Genomic DNA, 17,898 nt, shown 5'->3' with positions numbered 1-17,898 from the left:
CTGCACTGCATTATATTAAAGTGGATGGTCCCTGTAATGAAAAAAAATTCAGTATTAGCATTATATTGCTTAATTCTGATATTTAAACCAAAACAATGTTTATGTAAATACAGTGTGTAGCATACAGTATATCACAGCACATGATAAACCATGAAGCTGTATCCTCCCTCCCTCGTGAGTCAGAGGGTCGTTACTGACGTAGGCAGCTCGGGAATTCTGTTTTCAAGGCTGGACAGGAAACGTGCTTGCAGCACCGAACAAACAGACAAGCTCTCGTTGTATGTATACTGTGAGGAAGCCAAGCTTGAGTACACATCACTTGCAGTTGTACTTTAGCAGTGGAGAGATGCCCCAACGGGGATTTCATCGGTGGAGAACTGCTGCACTTACTGAATAACACGAAAAACCCAAGAACATTTACATTTTCTCCATCCAAGAGCGATGGCCGAAATTTTAGCTGGATTTTTCCTTTGTCTCCTAACAGCAGTTCCAACCATCCAGGATGATGGTGAGTACCATTTGCTAAATACAAACAAACCTAGCCTCATTGAAATGACGGTGTTTACAATGGCAATTTTGTACTTAGGACAGTTACAAATCATTGTAAAGAGAAAACCCAAAATAACTATTGGTGAAACTACCAAATTAAAACACTAAGGGCCTGATCTACTAAAGGTTTGCATGTACTAAAACATGTGCAAACTTGATAGCACATGCAAAAATTATCTACTAAACTTGTGCACAGAGAATTGTGTCTTCTACTGTACTTGAGCAGAATAATTAGCGCAATCTATTAGCGTCCAATGCAGAATATAGGCTGCTTAGAACGCCCACAATACTGGAAGAAGATGCAAATATAATCATTCAGCATGTGCAGTGTAATCTACCATGGCTGATCACTGTTCTGTGAGCGTTATTTTGCATGTTAGCACGTCTGAAAAGTATGTCCAAACTGATACAGTTCCGCACACAACTGTGAGAAGGGAAGTGCTCATGCTGCCAAAACAGACAATGGACAGAGAAACTTCAGTCCTGTCAACATAATTGGACTTTCATAACTAAAACAAATGTAATGGTCTATTCAGCAATATTTTATAATTTTATAGCTGATCTAAAACAAATTCAATTTGCTAGCCGTTTTTTATTCAGGAAATTATAATACATTTCCTATATGAAAAAACGACATTCCATATGAATTTTCTTGCATATTCATTGGTCTGTAATGGTGCTGATGGACCACCGCCTCCTTGCATGGCGTCAGATATGCTAAAAATAGTTTCTGTTGTCTACAGGTTATGATTCTATATTGCAGAAAAGGTGTTCAAGACTATAGATCTGTGCTGCTAGTTCAACGTCGTCACACAGGTTGGAGAGCAAAATATTGAGTATAATGCCGGTAGTACACACAAAAACTTAATTTAAGCAGTCTGCACCACTTTTCAATTGCACACCCAGTCTTAGTAGATCACACGCAACATGCCTACTGATAGTACACACAATTTTATAGTTTGCACACACTGTTCAGCAAATGGTATATGGATCTTGGTACACCAGGCCTATAATGTTTATTTATTTATGTGTTTTCTATGAAGTGATGTAGCTTAAATATAGCATATCTTTAATAAATAATCAGGCAATAAAAACATTGTTTTTTCATCCATACAGGGAATATAACCAGTCCCACAAACAAAACCAAAGTGGATCCAAAATCTTTCAAAGGCAAAACATACCAACATAATCTGACCAAGCAGCTGTCTATCAGCCTGCATCCCAGTGGAGACCCCTGGCTGGATGTGGACACAGACGATGCTGCGGCAGCATACACTACAGGGATTTTAAGCACCTGGATTCTTCCATTCTCCTACGTGCTAGCTATGCTTGTGGGTATCCCCTCCAACGCCTACATTCTCACTTTTCTCAGAGTGAGACTTCGAACCAAGTCCTTGTCCACAGTTGTGCTTTATCTGAACCTGGCCTTGTCTGACCTGCTGCTCCTGCTCTCCCTGGCACTACGTGTTCACTACCATTTTAGCGGAAATAACTGGGTATTTGGGGAAATCTCGTGCAGACTGATGACAGCCTTGTTTTATGGCAATGTCTACTGCTCAGCACAGACTATAGCATGCATCAGTCTGAAGCGCTACCTGGCTGTGGTTAAGCCCTTCTTGTACAGGAGGCTGGCCAAAACAGCACTAGCAGCGTGGGCGTGCCTCATCGTGTGGTTCCTATTCGGGGCAGCTATTGTTCCAGAGCTCTTGGTTAGGCAAAGCTATTGGCTCGCTCAGATGGGCGTCACCACCTGTCACGATGTGCTTCCCCTTGAAGAAAAATCCCATTCACTGTTGGTGCCATACAGACTGATGCTGGTTTGTCTGGGCTTTGTAGTTCCCTTTATAATTTCACTCTTTGCACAGGCATCGGTGGTATATCACCTTGGACAATCTGGATGTGACTGGAGACCTTTCATCAGGGTCAGTACTCTGGTTTTCCTCATCTTCGTGGTGTGTTTTTTGCCCAGCGGCATCCTGCACATTGCGCACTACATCTGCCTGTTTTACAGCGGGGACGACAAACTGTACGGATACTACAGAGGAGCTGTATGTCTCTGCTGCTTCCACAGTTGTTTGGACCCCTTCCTGTGTTTGCTCCTTTCTAAATCGGCTACATCAGAGTTACAATTCATCTCCGTCCGCAGGATCCCAGAGAGGCTGGCTGTTATGATATGTGAATGATTGTGTGCAAAGAGAAGGTGTTGCTTTGCGGGTCCATTGTTGGAACACAGCAGGGAAGCATAACTTCAGAAACACACTCCAGACACTAACTGGAAACCAGGAAATAAAAAAAGTTGATAAGGGCTGTAACGTGTACAGCATTAAGGCAGTAATACGCGGCATTGTAATTAATGTTGTTGGTATAGTTTTAAATATGTGTACATTATAATCAACTGTCAGACATCAATCAATAAACTAAAAGACAAGAGGTGAATATGGATTTTCTCCACAGTACTGTATATTCACACTACGTAGTGGGGAAAATGCTGAATCATGATTTCAGCAACCCTTTACCATTATAACATGAAAAAACTAAGAAAAAAAGAGGGCAGATGCAATTTTCCATCTTTTAGAGCTTAAGAAATGTCATTAAACAGAAAATCATGTCCAAGAAGAAATTTGACTGATTTTTTTTTCTTACATGAAAACAAAACTAATAAAATGTTAGTACCTGGCAGATGTGTAATTTCGTATAGTGTAAGATGTCATGGTAGTGTTTGGCTGTGGCTGGGTTCACCCCTGACAACTTGGCTGTGGGGAGGAGCAGGGCTGCAAGTGTCTGCTGATGATCTCCAGAGTTCAATGCTTCATTGATCTCCGCGATAGCTATGATGCCTGGAGGGAGGATGAAAATTCTTTGTCCAATATAAGTAGATTGCATCATGAATTTGCACAACATTAAAACCTAGGCTGTATTATGGAAAGCATTGACAACTTTCTTACGTTCATGCTCTTCCTGGACCTTAATGTTGACTTCGTCGATGCACTTTTGAACATCATTCCAGGTAAGGAACTCTTGTCTTTTGGTAAGTGTCTCCACTCGCTCTTCGATAAGAGTGTCAGCATACCTTATGAAGGGAACCAAGTAGAGGTTAGACAAACACTTCAAAAATAAAAAAAAATAGACACCAAATAAATATAGGGATGGGTACCTTTTCACGTTTGAATCGATACTAATTCCCGCTACCGGTACACTCAATGACACCAATGTTCAGTTATATTGTGTTTGTTCAGATGTGTAATAAATATAAATTAAAAAAAATAATAATAGTTTTTTTTTTATTTAACATTTCAGCTGTGCTGTCCAGTTATCTTTTTTAATTACACTTCTGTTTTGTACAGATTTACTGACTTTACATGCAGTTGCAATTACAAGCCATTAGATGGCAGTACATTAGTGAATAGACTACAGTGCGTTGCCATAGCCAGGAATTAGTCTTGGCCATTATGTTGAATGTGCCAGGCTTTTCTTTTGTTGAGGCCTACAAAGTGTTTATACTAGGGATTTAAAGGCCTACTGAAATGAATTTTTTTTATTTAAACTGATATAGCAGATCCATTCTGTGTCATACTTGATCATTTCGCGATATTGCCATATTTTTGCTGAAAGGATTTAGTAGAGAACATCGACGATAAAGTTCGCAACTTTTGGTCGCTGATAAAAAAAGCCTTGCCTGTACCGGAAGTAGTGTGACGTCACAGGTTGAAAGGCTCCTCACATTTCCCCATTGTTTACACCAGCAGCGAGAGCGATTCGGACCGAGAAAGTGACAATTGCCCCATTAATTTGAGCGAGGATGAAAGATTCGTGAATGAGGCACGTGAGAGTGAAGGACTAGAGTGCAGTGCAGGACGTATCTTTTTTCGCTCTGACCGTAACTTAGGTACAAGGGTTCATTGGATTCCACACTTTCTCCTTTTTCTATTGTGGATCACGGATTTGTATTTTAAACCACCTCGGATACTATATCCTCTTGAAAATGAGAGTCGAGAACGCGAAATGGGCATTCACAGTGACTTTTATCTCCACGACAATACATCGGTGAAGCACTTTAGCTACGGAGCTAACGTGATAGCATCGGGCTTAACTGCAGATAGAAACAAAAGAAATAAGCGCCTGACCGGAAGGATAGACAGAAAATCAACAATACTATTAAACCCTGGACCTGTAACTACACGGTTAATGCTTTCCAGCCTGACGAAGCTTAACAATGCTGTTGCTAACGACGCCATTGAAGCTAACTTAGCTACGGGACCTCACAGAGCTATGCTAAAAACATTAGCTATCCACCTACGCCAGCCCTCATCTGCTCATCAACACCCGTGCTCACCTGCGTTCCAGCGATCGACGGCACGACGAAGGACTTCACCCGATCATCGATGCGGTCGGCGGCTAGCGTCGGATAGCACGTCTGCTATCCAAATCAAAGTCCTCCTGGTTGTTTTGCTGCAGCCAGCCGCTAATACATCGATCCCACCTACAGCTTTCTTCTTTGCAGTCTCCATTGTTCATTAATCAAATTGCAAAAGATTCACCAACACAGATGTCCAGAATACTGTGGAATTTTGCGATGAAAACAGAGCTGTTTGTATTGGATACAATGTGTCCGAATACTTCCGTTTCAACCATTGACGTAACGCGCAAACGTCATCATATCTAGACGTTTTCAACCGGACGTTCCCCGGAGAATTTAAAATTGCACTTCATAAGTTAACCCGGCCGTATTGGCATGTGTTGCAATGTTAAGATTTCATTATTGATATATAAACTATCAGACTGCGTGGTCGGTAGTAGTGGGTTTCAGTAGGCCTTTAACAGTATTGATTTTTGAGTTATCACAATATTGGGGTTTCAAAATCCACACAATAATGACGTGATGTATGATGGCATCAAACGAAAACTTGGAAAGTGTAGGTTTTTTCTGGCGCTTTGGCGTTGGCTGCTCTTAAAATAAACTACATTTCCCATAAACCTCTGCGTGGATTTTGGGAGATTCTCTCTTTGATTGCCAGTCCAGATGTTCACCGCGCACCCGCATAAGTTGCCGGGACTCGCTGTATTAGCGACACTATAATTTGTAATAGCACTCCTTTTTTTTTTTTAAATAAACTGTTGAATAAGAACAAGTAAGTCCAAAGCATCCATCGTTTATGTTATGCATCCTTTTTAGACTAGACCACGACACAGTAACACGAACAAACAGACAAACACTGGTGAAAACATAACCTCTTTAGCGTAGGAAATAAAGCATCCCACATTTGTTTGGAGCGTTCCAAGCTAAAACAGACTCAGTCAAGGCGCAACGCACCAAAGGAAAAGATATTTGAAGCCGTTGAGGCTAAACATCAGTTGGTGTGTGTTTAGCAGCGTGTGCAAAAAATAAAATATGCTCTGAGTAGGCGTGTTGCATGTGATCTACTAACACAAAGGTACCTGTTCAAGTACTCTTGGTCCATGTTCGTAAAGCCCAGAGGAGAGTCTGTTAGTTGCTCAATCACAGCCTGTGGATCTTTGGTATCCAGCACCTCATTGAGCACAGCGACTGCTGATAGCATCTCCACAGCTACACTCAACTCTTCGTGACTCAGGCCGGCCTAAACGGTAAAGGAGAAATGCAGGAGGTGACCCTTGACCACACGGCATGTACCACACAGACAAACGGTCTGTGTTGATCAAATAATAGCAACCATGATGGTATCATATCCTACCCGTCCCCCTTGAAGCTGCAAACTAAAAAGTTCATCCTGATACAGATTGGCAGCTGTTGGGTAAACAATGGTAAGCTGGGCTTCGGGGTTCATGAGCTCCTCGGCCGTCTCAGATGCATCTCCAAGACGAATGGCAGTATTGATTGAGGAAACTGCTTCAAGTTCTAATAAAAAGGATCATGTTTAACATTATGATATTAGCACAGACAGATTTTTTTGCCGGATAAAAGTCTCAAGACAACGCTTACTTCGTCTCTCTGCCTCAGCAAAGTCATTGCAAGAGTTGACAACTCTCTGAATCTCCTCTTTGTCTACCAGCACAGCCTTTCCTTCATCCTGCAGAACATCAAAATAGTGATTCCAAAATGTAAATAACAATGACAAATATATAGAGCATTTGTTTTATCTGATGTTACAGAAGTTAATATGTTTTTATTTGTCAGTTGTGATTATTTTACTGTCTACAATATGAAGTAGAGTATGCTTGAAAATTAAAACATTTGATTATTGTTGGTAGTGCTGGGTTTCATTGTTGCTATCCCATGAACCGAATATAGAATAAACAATTTTCACTTCTTTTCCAGTTCCATACATGGTGTCCAAGTTTACCTTGGCTTTATGCTGACAATAGACGGCAAATTGCTCCAGGTACCAGCTGCGGTTTGTGTCCTGTACACCAAGCAGGGCCAGAGCTTTCGACCTCAGTGCAGCCAACAAAGCAGCTTCATCTTGGATACACACTGCATGATTGACCTGCCTCACTGCTGCTTGGACTGCAGAAAAAAACAAAACAGTTGGAAAACAGTTTGGACACACCTTCTCATTCAATGTGTTTTCTTTATTTTCATGACTATTTACATTGTAGATTGTCACTGAAGGCATCAAAACTATGAATGAACACATGTGGAGTTATGTACTTAACAAAAAAAGGTGAAATAACAGAAAACATGTTTTATATTCTAGCTTCTTCAAAATAGCCACCCTTTGCTCTGATTACTGCTTTGCACAATCTTGGCATTCTCTCGATGATCTTCAAGCACACCTGTGAAGTGAAAACCATTTCAGGTGACTACCTCTTGAAGCTCATCGAGAGAATGCCAAAAATGTGCAAAGCAGTAATCAGAGCAAACTGTGGCTATTTTGAAGAAGCTAGAATATAAAACATGTTTTCAGTTATTCCACCATTTTTTGTTAAGTACATAACTCCACATGTGTTCATTCATAGTTTTGATGCCTTCAGTGACAATCTACACAGTTATTTCACCTTTTTTTGTTAAGTACATAACTCCACATGTGTTCATTCATAGTTCTGATGCCTTCAGTGACAATCTACAATGTAAATAGTCATGAAAATAAAGAAAACGCATTGGTCCAAACGTTTGGCCTGTACTGTATGTGTTCAGTATAAACTTTTGCACATTGCATTTATATCTAAGTCAGAACTGAATCAATGAATCCTGTGGAAACAACATGTTGACTTGCTAAAATGTGGTGTGTTAATGTGTGTACTTTGTGTATCACCACTGACTGAGTTTATTTTCTTACTGTTGACAAAGTCAATGCAGCTCTGAATCTCTTGCTGGGTCAGCAGCTCTTCGTAAACATCTCTTTCTTCAGTAGATACCAAGGAATACTAGTATGAAGATAAAACATTATAATTATTATTTGAGCATGCCACAATTATTAATTTCAACTCATTTTCAACAGAGTTTCAAGCCTGAGAAATCCCCAATGATCGCGGTGTGCTCGTAAAGCAAATGGGGGATGAGCTGCCTTCTGGCGCAGAGTGTTAATGTTTGGTAAGTACAGCTGACACTGCAGCAGCTGGAATGTGCTGGCAAGGCCTTTGGAGTAAGTAGGTGTGGGCAACAATTTTCTGGGCCACTACGGTTGATGCAATTGGAACCATCTGCTCTGACAACTTCAAAGTCGAGATGTCGTACTCGCAAAAAATACTCTGAAAGTTGATAAAAGGGTGTTATTCTCTGTGGTTATTAGTAGAGAAAGCCAAATTAATTAATAAACACCATGTATACTTACACTGCTGAGGAACTTATATTTGAATGTATTTTTATGATGACTTTATAAAAGGGGTGAGGAAAAGGCCAAGTCAGAACATATTCATTTTTAGGTGTGTATCTTAAATTATCAAATGACTGGGCATTGTTCAACATTATGTTGAACTTCTCAGAGAATAATGCATGACATGCAATGATAAAATTGAGTCAAATACAGGGGACAAAATTAAAATTGCCTACTGCCTGTATTCCGTTATGTCACATCTTCCCGGAAGTGAAAAACTTTGACACTTTGTGTACAAACAAGAAGAGAACCATAAAAGTACCTTTCCAATTCTGTTTTTTCTTTATTAAAAATGTAAATAATAATAATGTCAAGATAACAATGGGATATACAAAACAAGTATATAAAAAATGTATCAAACAGACCTTTAACGAAGTCGTCACTAGGACTTTGCTCCCTTGTACTGGAGTGTACGCCATTTTTGTTGTTGCCTTTTGTAAACTCTTACACTCTCCTGTCCTTGATTGAGGAACTGTGAAAAAACTTTTATCCTTTTCGCATTTTGAACGGTTCGTACAGCCGAAAACAACGCAAGCATAGGGGCATTTTTCTTCGATAAAGTCTAAGTGGCACCTAGTCCCCATTGAGAACAGACGCTGATTGACTACCACACATATTCAGTGAGCTGGACGTCAGCCAGACGTGACATCATTCAAATCCAAGCAATTCTTGGCAGAGGTGTGCAAGTATAGGTAGTATAACTAGAATGTCAGACATAACTTGTGGCAGACATTTTGCAAGTTGCATCTCATGTCTCAGTAGTTTTTACACCGATAAACAGAACGTGTGTTCTTCTCTTACATTGCCTGAGGACAGGTCCCGTTTTTGTGTCTTGGCCTGGCTTAGCATGTCCTGATAGTCTTGAGCCAGATCATCCCCTGTGTTCCTTAGCATGGCGTTTGGATTTTTCAGAGCTGTCATCGTTACAGATGCCTGGTCCCTGTCTACCGCCTCATTGATGGCAAACACAGCAGCATGCACTAAGGACAAAAGCAACAATATATGGTAAGTGTCAACCTCTACACATCTGGATAATAGAGATGTGATTTATGGCTCACTGGATTCCATAAACCTTCTCCCAATGCTTTGACCGCCGTTATTTTTTATTTTCTCTCAGCTAAGAATAAATAACAATAAAAACTATACAGGCGAACGGATATACTTTATGCTAATCTACTTTACAGGAATATCTTCTAAGCGAATATTTTAACGATACAGAATAAAAATAGCTTGCAAATAACTGATCTAGAATAGTCTGTGTATAAAAAATTTACTAAAAATAACCAGAATAGAAAAATGCACAATATATAAATGAAGTGAATACAAAATAGTAGTCCCTATCTGGTGTGTGTACACCTAAACTAGGTCAATTAACAAAACAATCAACGCAAAAAGGGCATCCTTATTAGTTTCCTTTATGACAAGCTCGCCACGGCGAATGGGTTCTTATCGCTCATTTCAAAGAGACATTCAAAAGACTGGACTTGTTGGTGAACGTCACATCGCTACTACTGTAGATATGCCAGATGACTTACATGCTGCTTCATCCACTGAGAGCTCATTGGCCAGGATTCCTCCAATCTTACTAAAAGCAGGCATTTGAATACCATACTTTTCCAGCTCACTTCTCATGTTACTGATCTCTTCCTCTGGAAGACAAACACAGGTCCATAAGGCAGGTGGACGAGTAATTCGAACCATTGCATTGGAAAGTGGTAAAACACAGCAATTCATAATTTTTCAACTGTAGAAAATATAGTTCTACTGTTTTACCTGTGAAAGCGACTTTTCCTAGTAGATCCTGGATCTGTGGTGCAATTCCCAGTTTATACAAGTACAAGCTGAAACAAACAACAGTGTGTGTAAGATTAGCATTACCACTTTAGGAAATTCTGAGAAGCTTAGAACAAGCTGCGGCGACAAACAACTATTAAGAAATAGAAAGAGTTTCCTTCTAATAGAGATTATTCTTGACACCCTCCTATCGTTTTCTTTGTACTCTTGCACATATCACACAACACCACAGGGAGGTAGTGTTGGCTCAAGAATCAACAAGCACTATCTGACAGCAACCACATAAGTTTGTACACTGCTAGAGCATGAATTCAACAGGCAGGTGACTGGAAACTTCATCAAACTTTCATCCCCTGCAGGTACCTGATGAGTGGTAATGAATTATAGATACTTAAAGGTCAGACATCAGAGAAACTCAAACAATAGTGGTGTACTGCACTTTGATCAGTGTGTGTGTACACACAAAAATGCCCTTTGTCCTTGTGACCACAGGCGGTTTTGAGTCCATTTGAGGGACAAACTGAATCAGCTGACTAATATAAGTGAAGGTGACAGAGGAGGAGATTGACACAATCATCTGTTCAATTTGACCTACTTAAAACCGTTTTCTTTGTTTACATGCAAAAATCAGCCTAGACTAGTTCTATACGGTCAGCGATCAGGTCAATGCATAGGCTGGTGCAAAATTTAGTGAGAAGTCTCCGACTGGTCTGTTCGGTGGCAACTATCACTTCAAAATACAACCCGGTGGGACTAGATAATGTGTGCACAGGCAAAATGTATTTAATCTGATCATAATTTGAATTAGAATGTTACAGTATACATGGATCCTAAAAAAAAATGTGATTATGACATGGGTTTTCATGCATCAAACTTTAAATCTGACTACTTTATTTTGACATGCGCACCATATACCGTAAACAGAAAGGTGTTTTATTGTTTATGCTTTGGCGCCATCTTTTGGAGGAGTTCGCTCACTGCAGGTGCTGAAGAACAAGAAGCAGTGACTTCCGTTGTAAACAAACGTGGCTCTGTGCATTTTTGTTTGTGCGACGTGACGGAATACATTTTTCCTTCTGTTTACTACTTCTGTTTTACCTCTCTTTTTGAAATGGAGCTGTTCTGTGCTCTCCAAGTGGTGATATGTATAAATTGCCACACGTCTTCATGTTACGACCTTCTGTGTACGCGCCTGAGGCTAGCAGTTAGCACTTGGGAGTAGCTGTAGGGTTGTGAATATAACAGTTTGTTGAGACAACTGGATTCCTAATATTTTTACATCGACACATGACACTCCAGACCGTACTTTTTATTTTGCTAGTCTCTGTTTCAAAGCAAAAAACTAGACAGGATGTAACACTACTTCTGTGCATGTTGAATAGGGGGAGACAGCAGCAAGACAATCGCTTCATTACGAGACTATTCAATTTAGTGCCCCCGCCCACCACCAAAGTTTCGCTGACGTCAAAGACTTGCGCAGTAAGGATCTTCAACCCGAATTTCGGAAAAAGTGTTTTCATGCGCTTCAATCTGAATAACTATCGGCATAAACCACCCATCTCGATCGGAATTAAATTTTGATCTGAACGTGTGTGATCGGGTCGGAATATTCCGAAATGGCGTGTTTACATGAAGCATTTTTGTTCTGATTGTGTCCATGTGCACATAGCTACTGTTGACAAGTTTTGAGCCATTAATGACATACATTCAATTAAAATATTTTTAAAATGTTCTCCTATGACATGCTGATAGTTAAATGCCATTTGTGTCAAAATATTGGGGTCAATAATGCAATCAAGTAATTTACTACGATTAAATCACATCTCAAAAGTGAGATTAACCAAATTTTGTTTTAAATATATTTGACAGCACTATTGATAACATTTCAAATTATTTGCTTAAGTCTTGTATATAAAAATTAAGTGTGGGCCTAATTTTTTGTAATGTTCTCATGCAGGGCCATTTGCTTAAGTCTTGTATATAAAAATTAAGTGTGGGCCTAATTTTTTGTAATGTTCTCATGCAGGGCCATGTTTATTTCATTGCATTATTGGAATATGCTGCAGGCCATTAAAGAATAAACTGTGGGGTCCAAATTGCACTAGCTGAACACCACAAAGTGCTTTTTTTCTTCTTTTAAAATCCAACCCTTACTCTTAGACCAGCAACATCTGTTCAACTGTAAGGCATTTTTCTTCATATTACATTGTTGTTGTACGACATATTTCCGACACGCTGCAAACATCTGTTGCTTTGCCTCTATGTGCACACGTGTTTTTGCCCGAGCAAGCAGGGCAGCCCTGTGGGAGTCCGGCTGGACTCAGAGGAAGGAAAAAGTTGTGTGTGCATAAGTTGGGAAGGAAACCAACTCTCAAAGGACCTGACCGAAACACTACAACAGAGACACAATCCAGGCAGTTCACGTAATCTCTCCGTAAATCTGTTAGGCTGACCAGATGGTCAAACAGATAAAATGACACTTCATAATTCATGACCTGAAAATAAATGTATATGTCATAGACTTCTACTGACAAAACTGATCTTAGGAAAAATACTACTTACTTAAATAACCATCATTTGTGACAATTATAATATTTAGGTTAAATAGAACATGAAACTTGAGAACTCTGTAATGCAGTGTATAATTGAACACAATATTGTTTCATATCACTTCTGTACAGTCAAGATTCTGCAGTAAACAATCTTAGCCCTGTTCTGTCTGCAAATACCTTGTTGAAACCATCAAGTACATAGAACTAGGATTTTCAAATTTTTTGGAACCATAGATTTCGTTTCACTAAATAAGCTTTCATCACTTGCAACTTTTAAAAACAGTGCATTTGTAAAAAGAAAAATAATTAAGATATATATAGTTAAAAATTAAAGGGATTCCCATCACATTTATTAAATTCATGAAAATGTGTGCAAAAGGAGCTGGTCGGATCTCTTGGTGAGGTGGCTCGCTGATGTCAACCAAATTTTAGAACTGTCTGCATTACTTTATTTAAAATAAATATATCGATTAGGGATTATTGACGTTTACTAAGCGATTTAATGATCGTCCATGTGCGAATTGCGATGCATCGAAAATTGATTGTTTCCCTTACTTCTAATAATACCTGTTCAATTTTTCGAGGTGGCCTTGGCGGTTTGTGTTGGACCGTTTCAAAACGCATTACACTATGTAAAGAACAGCAGCCTTCATATTTAGGCCACAAGATCCGTGATAATACCGTGTTAACACCAACATAATCCGCCAGTCACGTATTCCTCCTGGACCTCCACAGAGTGAACACGGTTACTACATACAGGCAGCGGTGTTAAACACGGAGACACTGCGGTTGGTGTGGCGTAGAGGGTGGAGGACTGTGGCGACTTTCGGGTAGATCCATATTACTAGCGCGCCCATCCGTGTTGCAGAAGTGTTTAAAAAATGTTGACAAAGCCTTCTTGGCATTGTAGGGACATGGTTCATGGCGGTCTGAGAACTGCCATGGACTGCCATCTAAACCAGCGATGGATGTACTGGCAGAAAAGTAAACATTGTAAAAGGGTTAAAGTTTTTGGGGAATTTTGCCTATCGTTCACAAACCTTATGAGAGACAGGAAGACAACGGATTTTGTTCATTTTTCATTTTAAATTTTAATAATTAGCTCGTTGTAGGTGGCTAGCAATGCAGCTAATGGGAGTACAATGCAGCTAATGGGAGTAAACAATCATACCTCTAAACCACTTTGAAAATGCATATGAAAAAACACCAACAATACTTCATTTACGTTCCATAACCATAATACAATAACCAAACTGTAGAAACATTGTTATTCTAAGAGCGAACACTGAGGAACTGTTTTGCTAGCGTAGTAATTCATCGCCATGCTACGGCATTAGCCGTCAACTATCTACGCACTTCAAGTTCATATGTGAGTCAAGGCAGGTGGCCAAATACTTTTGGCAATACAGTGTATATTTATTAGCAACTTCTATATAAAATGTTGCTCGAAGGTTTTTAAGTTGTCTCAGAGGGCTTTGAAGGTTGCAAGGATTAATCCCATTAGCCGCATCTTTCAAGCATTTATCATCTTTAAAATTTCCCCCAAAAACAAAAAAAACATGTTTTTTTGTCACTCATGATTGTGAACAATAGGCAAAATTCCAAAAAAAAGTGCAGTTCCCCTTCAAGCCTTGGGTTCATGGACTTATCTTCAAGCACCTAAAAACAGAAGGCAATGTCTGGCCCTCTGTCATTGTTCTCAATAAAACCTGACTCCATTGAACGTTTCTTATATTCTCTAAGCTGAGCCGTTTTGGCCGTTGCGACTTATCTTGTGTTTTTTTTTATCTGCACAATCAGTTTGCACCGAGTTTGTCTCGAGTATAGTGAGCCATTTATCTGGTGTGTCAGAGTAATGCGAGTTTTGTATTCACTAACTCTAATGTAAGTGAGAGGTATCTTCAATCATAATCATAGTTACCGTAATTTCCGGACTATAAGCCGCTACTTTTTCCCCTCGTTCTGGTCCCTGCGGCTTATACAAGGGTGCGGCTTATTTACGGCCTGTTCTTCTCCGACACCGACGAAGAGGATTTCGGTGGTTTTAGTACGCAGGAGGAAGACGATGACACAATGATTAAAGACTGACTTTTCATATACCGGTAGGCTGGTTATTTTGATAACGTACAGGTGAGCACTTTGTATTACTTTGCACCGTTGTATTATTTGTACTCTGCACGAATGCTGTTCGCCATGTCAAAGATGTGAAAGTTTGATTGAATGATTGAAAGATTTATTGTTAATAAATGGGACGCTTTGCGTTCCCAAACAGTCATCTCTGTCCCGACAATCCCCTCCGTGGTAGCAGGAACCCCTATATACTACGGTAATTACACATCAAAACCCTGCGGCTTATAGTCGGGTGCGGCTTATATATGGAGCAATCTGTATGTTCCCCTAAATTTAGCTGGTGCGGCTTATAGTCAGGTGCGGCTTATAGTCCGGAAATTACGGTATGTACTTTCTAATGAGGGGTCATTATATAATTTATTACTCAAAGTGTAAGTGCACTTTTTTGTAATGTGCCTCTCATTCACAACCCTTATTTGAGTCAAGAGCACACGTTGTTTCTTTTTTGTGAAGTCTAAATTGTGAAAAATGACCAGTAGTAGTACCAGTACTACTGTAGACTGCTAACTAATGAGAGTCATCTATTCAGCCTTAAAAGCCCTCTAAAAACATCCAACAACGGCCAACAATACTCCTCTTACAGGCCGCGACCTGCATATTAACCAAGTATTAGCGACATGGTTATTTTAAGAGCTAACCACGAGGAACTATTTTTAGTAACATGGCGCCTTGATCGAGGAGGCAACGTGGCTACTGCGGCTCTCTGCTGAGCTGCTGCATCGCCTCTGAAATGGTGAAAGTTTGTGCTAGATTATAGATCATGCCTCGCTCTTGGAAAGTTTTGGACATTAGACGAGAAGTTGGTCAACTTAGACCCGAAGTTGCTAGGAAGACACGACAAGATAATCCTTGCTGCTGAAAGATATAAACATCCCATCAGCCGACATCCCAGTTAAGCAGACACTGTACAGTAAATGATTGGTTTATTATGTTCGTAGTTTGTATTTCTTGTTTAGGACTAGAATAGATCGAATCCCCATTACCTGCATTGTTCGCAACATCTTACTAACGTTTCTTTACAATTTACAATACATTTTCTCATACAGGGATTGCGAAAGTCAGGCAAAATTCCAAAATAAAAAGTGCAATTACCCTTTAAAAGAAAAAATCTGTTCCCCCAACCTAAGGTGTGCGAACCGCTGCCATAGACAGTTCTTAAGAACATTCTTATTGCAAGTTACCAGCTTTACTTGTAGGCAATCTACCACAGTCACTGCTTACTTTTAGTCTTAGTCTAGTCATTAAGTTTGCTTTCCACAAGTGAAAATATCTCAGTAGATACAATAGGTGTGGCAAGTTTGAGAGTAGCACATCCTGCCTTTGTATAAACAATGCATTGTGGTGTTTGACTTATTTTGCTGTCGAGAATGAAAAGCTACTAAGATAGCTCCTTAGAAAACCTTTTATTCTTACCTCAGTGCGTGTATGCAGTATACCACCTTGGGCATGTTTTTGCGATCGTACACATCTGTTGTTTCCGGGTAGAATATCTGAAAGTAAACCACACAGGTGACTTGTGGCTGAGGGTCCATATTTGAACCAGTCAGGGGAAAACCAAACAATATTCATTTACTTTTATGAGTAAGTTAACAGCCAGGCAATTATTAGGACCTCGAACTGTTCTGTTTTATTGTGTCACATAAGCAAGTTACATACAACATTGCATTGCACACATAGAACTCTGTCTTCTCTGACAAACATGATCCCAAATAGACTATCAAAACATGAAACAAAGTCACATGCTACGACACTGATGAAGGGTTTTTCTACATTCTTAAATGTCATGATAATTAGTCACCATGCACATTTCCACTTGTCTATATGTCACAGAGGCGTTTTCAGAAAGCGATTCTAGAAAATAATAACAGATAGGCAACTGTTCAAAGCATCTGTGCCCCTATAATTTAAAACGCTGCATGAAGTAATCTTTTAAACAACGGAACTTGACTTACAAACAAAAATGACATTGTTGGTAACTTCAGCCTGAACCCATTTGAATCATTTACAACATTGGGAATACAAGTAAAAAGTGTACATATCTAAAATAAATTCATAGAAAAAATGCATCAGTAAAAACTGAAGCAAAAGCAAAAAAAAGATAACTGCTCTTATAGTCTTTATGTTTCCCAGCCTGGAAAAATGGCTGCAAATCTTTTATGTTTGATGTACATTTTATGAATTAATTGACTCAGTTGAAAAAGAGGGTTTTAATCTCAATGGGCCTTTTCTTGGTTAAATAAAGATTAAAGAAAATAAATTGTGTATTATCAGATCATGTACAACCCCAGTAGCTCATTAGCTGATGTACTGTGTTACACTTGCATGCATCCCGGTTTACACACTCGGATAATGTAAGAACACATTTTCTGAGGACCTACATCATGGGTGTCCAAACTACGGCCCCCATTAGGCCCGCGAGACGTCATGAATTTAAATAAGAAATCTGGCCCGCAGGGTGTTTTCCAAATAATTTTGAATTTTGGACAATATTTTTGCTGCAACTTTGCCGCCATCTTGGGGACTACGTATCTAGTTCAGGTCAATGACCATGAATTGTGTTTTGATGTGAACACAGCACAGCATTTAGTTATATGACCCAATCCAGACAACCTTCCCCAATGATGGCGCAAAAAAAAAAACAGTCAACACACATGGTCACATACACGGTCACACATATTACAACCTGCTCACTGAACTTTGTGGATATTATAAAAAATTAAAAAAAAACGTCCACACACCATAAAATAAATCTAAATTACACCGATTTAAATCCATTACAATACATGGGGAAAAAATGATAAACAATCTACACTTATCCATGTTTGGTGCACTTTAGCTGCTTGATTACAAAATTGTAAGGATGTGACTTAAGTAAACATGGTAGGAGTTGAACTTTCACATACTCTTAATATCAAATTGTAACCATTATATTAACATAATGGATATTTAATATATACACACACACATATACATATATATTTCGGCCCGTGGCCCCCTAGTCAGAAAGTTTGGACATCCCTGACCTACACAGAACACAAAATTCCACCTTAAAAGTTTGTAACAAAAGTGTATTTTCTAGA

General features: G+C 39.4%; 2 protein-coding genes across 4 annotated transcripts in view; one reads left to right on the top strand and one right to left on the bottom strand.

The window, feature by feature from the left end:
• Positions 1-17,898, bottom strand: part of iqgap2 (IQ motif containing GTPase activating protein 2) — a 108,036-nt gene that overhangs the window by 29,707 nt on the left and 60,431 nt on the right. The window contains exons 5-15 of the mRNA XM_062050902.1: positions 16,232-16,308; positions 10,116-10,183; positions 9,878-9,991; positions 9,144-9,322; positions 7,806-7,893; positions 6,870-7,033; positions 6,509-6,596; positions 6,261-6,424; positions 5,986-6,146; positions 3,495-3,619; positions 3,223-3,386 (exon numbers count right to left, since the gene is read on the bottom strand). Coding sequence (XP_061906886.1) covers positions 3,223-3,386; positions 3,495-3,619; positions 5,986-6,146; positions 6,261-6,424; positions 6,509-6,596; positions 6,870-7,033; positions 7,806-7,893; positions 9,144-9,322; positions 9,878-9,991; positions 10,116-10,183; positions 16,232-16,308 — 1,392 coding nt within the window. The remainder of the gene's footprint in view (positions 1-3,222; positions 3,387-3,494; positions 3,620-5,985; positions 6,147-6,260; positions 6,425-6,508; positions 6,597-6,869; positions 7,034-7,805; positions 7,894-9,143; positions 9,323-9,877; positions 9,992-10,115; positions 10,184-16,231; positions 16,309-17,898) is intronic.
• f2rl2 (coagulation factor II (thrombin) receptor-like 2) lies at positions 217-8,059 on the top strand. 3 transcript variants are annotated; one of them, XM_062050905.1, is made up of 3 exons: positions 217-508; positions 1,666-2,471; positions 7,968-8,059. In XM_062050905.1, exons 1-3 carry the CDS (start codon positions 442-444, stop codon positions 8,010-8,012), a joined length of 918 nt encoding a protein of 305 aa, XP_061906889.1. In that variant the 5' UTR covers positions 217-441; the 3' UTR covers positions 8,013-8,059. The 3 variants fall into 3 exon arrangements, with proteins under 3 accessions (XP_061906889.1, XP_061906888.1, XP_061906887.1); XM_062050904.1 differs by lacking the exon at positions 7,968-8,059 and adding an exon at positions 2,561-3,305; XM_062050903.1 differs by lacking the exon at positions 7,968-8,059 and having other exon boundaries at positions 219-508; positions 1,666-3,305.

Source organism: Entelurus aequoreus, linkage group LG06, assembly GCF_033978785.1.
Source record: "Entelurus aequoreus isolate RoL-2023_Sb linkage group LG06, RoL_Eaeq_v1.1, whole genome shotgun sequence".
Lineage (NCBI taxonomy): Eukaryota > Metazoa > Chordata > Actinopteri > Syngnathiformes > Syngnathidae > Entelurus > Entelurus aequoreus.
Note: the sequence above shows the minus strand (reverse complement) of the source record. Positions and strands in the feature narration are given on the sequence as shown.